We start from the raw sequence: 4172 nt of genomic DNA on the forward strand, positions 1-4172 counted from the left end.
TAGCCTCCGAGGCAGCTTCTGTGTAAGAGAGCTCAAAGATTTCCTTGAAAAACGTGATTCTAGGAGCTGCTCTGAGCTCTCGTCCCACGAGGTAACCATTCTTGCTCCGTTTCTGGTCTAGCTCTCTACTTTTGCTACACTGCACGATTTCAGTACGATTACTTCAAAGGCACATCTGTTTTAAATAAAAATCTCGAAATATCTTAGGCAAAACTCCATTTTAAAAGGCAACATAAGAGCCTTTACCTGAGAAACTGAAAAGTTTTTAACTATATACCAAATATAAAATAGAATGCTGACAATATTGTTTACTTTTACTGATATTAGAGAAATATTTCGAATTTGACACCACAGAGTCACTGCTTGGGGGTAGAAGAGGGACTGAATTTCTGTTAATCAAGGGGAATAGTTTGGGAAAGGATAGTAGTAATAGTTATACAACATGATGAATTTAATCAATCTGAATTATTCGTGTTAAAATTGTTGAATTGGGAAACGGTTTTAGATATATGTTTACATACATACATACATGAGGGGGCTTCAAAATTTCGTGGAAAAATTCTATTATCTTTCAATTCTAATTTTACACAAATGTGCTGTAGCCCCCATCTGTGTGTGTAGACAGACAAGTATATTTAAATAAAAATGATACCATAAAACTGGATAATTTCAACTGTCAATGTACATCCCTGTGTTCAAGGCTGTTTGTATTTTAGTGGCCTTTCTAAATGGAACTTCAACTTCATTGTACAATCAAAATCTCAAATTTCTTTTTAGAAGTACTTTAGAAAAATCAGATGTAGTTTTCCCAAATAAACAGATTCTAAGTCTGCCTGCTTTAGGTATAAAGACCTTACAGAAGAATAATAATACATACTTTCAAAATCACAGGGGAGGATATACACATTTATGCTGTTGATATTGTACATTCATTCATGGTCTGATATTGCTGAAATAGAGTCTTTATTTCTGAACATTCCAAAACAGCAGTGTACACAGTATAACAAATATTGAGTCATATACCATAAGAAAGCATTCATTAGTGCAAATGGATTTTGTAAAAGATCTATCAAAAGATTTATTTGCTTTAAAATGGATCCATTTCTAGAAGCAATGTTAATAAAACATTACAGTTTCATCCTTTGTAATAAAGTGTTTAAAAAATGATAGTTTAGTAGCAATCATTGCAGGTTTTAAGTGCAATGAGCTTGTGATGCCATTATAAATATGAAACTCACATATGACTATAAATTCATGAAGAAAAAGACGGGGGCATTTAACTCTGCTGTCTGGCTATCTCCTTCCAATGATTCAGAAGACTTTGTGCTCATTCAACAAAAAATTGTCTCTCAAATCGTAGGGTACATTTTTGCTGATACATCCCTAAAGCTAAAAAAATAGTACCTTACCACAAAAATATTTTTATGGCACAAAATTTTAAGTTGTTCCATAGTGGCTCACGTAGGTGTAAAAACAAATAGGTACCTGCCGCCACCACCACCCCCGCCACCACCCACCAAAAATCCTGTAAACCATCAGGGCTCAAACTTATTTGGACTACCAACCCTTTTTTAGGACAAAAAACAAATGTACTCAGTGCCTCCCTGGCAATGAAAAACTTTTATACTATAGACCATAATTCTGGAACAAGTGTAGCTATCTTGCGTTCCAGCCCCTCTGGATCACTTTAGTGCCCCCAGGGGGCAGCATCACCCACTGTGGGAAACACTGCTGTAAACCATTAAAAAATTAACTTCAAAATATAAGTTACAGGACCTAATTGTAAATATTCAATGTATTAAAATATGTTCATGTCATGGAAATAAGATGTTTAGAACAGTAAGTAACGTGAACAAGTTACCTTTAAAAATGTATATGGCAAAGGATTATTGATACATCTTAATTCTCTCAAAAAGGTATTCGGGTACATAGCAGTTCTACAAAACCTTTCTAGATCTAAGTATCACAATACTGCAACCGAGGATTTGACAGTGTTGCAGTATCTCAGGCAAATATTTAAGTGCAACAATTAGTCTCTGGTGACTGGTCCATTGAAAAAACAATGCCATAAATATGTTAAAATGCAAAGGGAAAGAATATCCCAACATCCACGGTTACCCAGCCAGCTAGGTAACACAAACCCTCATTTTTCATTTCCTCCCCGGTCTTCAAAGGTACATAAAAACCGCATCAGTAGCAACCATCTCTCCAGTTTCCATCCCTCAGAGCGCTGAGTGAAGACAGGGGTTTGGGAGGCTGAAGGAAACTGTAATAAGGGTGGAAAAAAGGAAACATGATTAGTCATCTTTATAAATCCATCACTCACTTTGATCTTTACTGTCCAGGAAAGACAAGTGAATGGAACTTTGCCAGGAGTACCTTGTGTTTCACGCATTTAGGTATGAACACCATGCTCATGAGTACTATCCCTGGTTCATACCTCAGGGCCTCCCATAAAGAAACATAAATAACAAATGAGCAATATCTTTAAAGTGTATAGGATATTTTAAAGTCAGAAAGAAAAAGATGAGAAAATGACCTAAAAGTATAAATGGCTGCTTCTCTGGATATATACACAGGAAATTGTCATAAAAAATCTCAACATTATTGATAGTCAAAATCTGCTTATGATATTGGCAAGCAATTTAGAACGAAAGATGATTCTCAGAGTTTGCTTAAGTTTGGGAAAAGAAACATTCTCAAATCCTTTCTAAAAAGGTAGTTTGAAGATATAGTTTCAAGGATAAGTGGATATATTCCTTAAGCTACAAGTTGTTCTTTTGGGATTCATCCTAAAGGAAACATGGTACATATATAAAACTATCTGAATGTGCTTCACAATAAGCTATGTATATTAAACAATGGAATTCAATACAGTACTAAGCATGATGATGTACCTCTGCATTTAGTAAGAGAGGAAAAGCCAGAATTTATTGAACAAACATGCACTATCAGGATAGTGGGATTATCAGTCAACCTTTGTTTTGTTTTAATAGTTTATATATGTACATATATATATGGAATTCAAAGTCTGTGGCAAAACTAGAATTAAAAGATAATGAAATTGCTTTACGAAGTGTTTGAAACCCTCTTGTATATACCCACACATAAGAATAAATAGAATGTGTATCCACATCAAGTTTTTATCCTAGTTTTGTATGAATTATCTAGTTATTATTTCCATTTCCTCATTTTGCAATTTTTTACCAATTTACTTTTATAGATTTTTTTCTTTACTGTAAGATACTTAACAATGCCCAGTTCAGTAAGGGTCTATCATGACTATAAGCATCATATACGAGGGGGTACCCCCACTCCAAAAAAACCGGATTTTTTTCAAAGTTATATATTTAAATTTTTTTACACAGCAACATTATCACCTTCAAAGTATTCTCTATACACTTAATACACGTATCAAATCTGCAATTCCATTCTTGGAAACATTTCTCAAACTCATTTGTTTGGATGGCTGACAGCACCTCCCTCATTTTTTCTTCATTTCTACATTGTCAAATCACTGTCCTTTCATGTCCCTCGGCATTCATAGAAACAAAAAGAAGTTGCACTGAGGGAGGTCATGTGAGTAGGTGGGGCAAGAGCGGCATACTTTTTTTGGTGGCGGGGGACAAAACCTGGTGCACTGAGATGGCTGCATGAGCACCTGTCCCCATCTGCCACGCATAGGACTTATTAGTCACATCTGTTACGCAGTCTTTTCAGAACCTTTAAATAGAAAGCTTGATCAACAAACTCCAGATGCACTAGGAGTCGACATTTTCATCCAGGAAGACGACGGACATCCAAAACAAGGTTTATCATCAATCAATATTTCACATTTTTTGAAACAAAAAAACCACTTGTACGTTTGAGTTTTTCTCACAGCACTGTCCTTATAAGCTGTGTTCAACATTACAACAGTTTCTGTGGCATTTTTCCTGAGCAAGAAACAAAATTTCACTGCTGCACATTGTTCTCTTAAATCAGTCATCACCAAAAAAAAAACAGATTTGAGTGAAACTGCTTATAAGAAAACATTCACTGTAACCAAAGAGTTACAGTAATGCCACTAGTTAGTGGGTGCACTAACTCAGAGCCAGTTGCTCAATGTGGGCCTAGCAGGAAAAATGTGTACTATGAAAGCTCCACCCTGCTTTCAATTCTGGTTTGTTGCG

At 35.4% G+C, this 4172-nt stretch overlaps 1 protein-coding gene across 2 annotated transcripts in view; it reads right to left on the minus strand.

The window, feature by feature from the left end:
* Positions 1-433: 433 nt before the first annotated feature.
* Positions 434-4172, minus strand: part of SLAIN1 (SLAIN motif family member 1) — a 57292-nt gene continuing 53553 nt past the window's right edge. For both annotated transcript variants that reach the window (XM_045283790.1, XM_045283789.1), the window contains one exon: positions 434-2266. In XM_045283790.1, coding sequence (XP_045139725.1) covers positions 2191-2266 — 76 coding nt within the window. In that variant the 3' untranslated portion in view covers positions 434-2190. The remainder of the gene's footprint in view (positions 2267-4172) is intronic.

The sequence above is a fragment of the Echinops telfairi genome, unplaced genomic scaffold, assembly GCF_000313985.2.
Source record: "Echinops telfairi isolate 266 unplaced genomic scaffold, ASM31398v2 ScPeMD7_7467;HRSCAF=8505_0, whole genome shotgun sequence".
Lineage (NCBI taxonomy): Eukaryota > Metazoa > Chordata > Mammalia > Afrosoricida > Tenrecidae > Echinops > Echinops telfairi.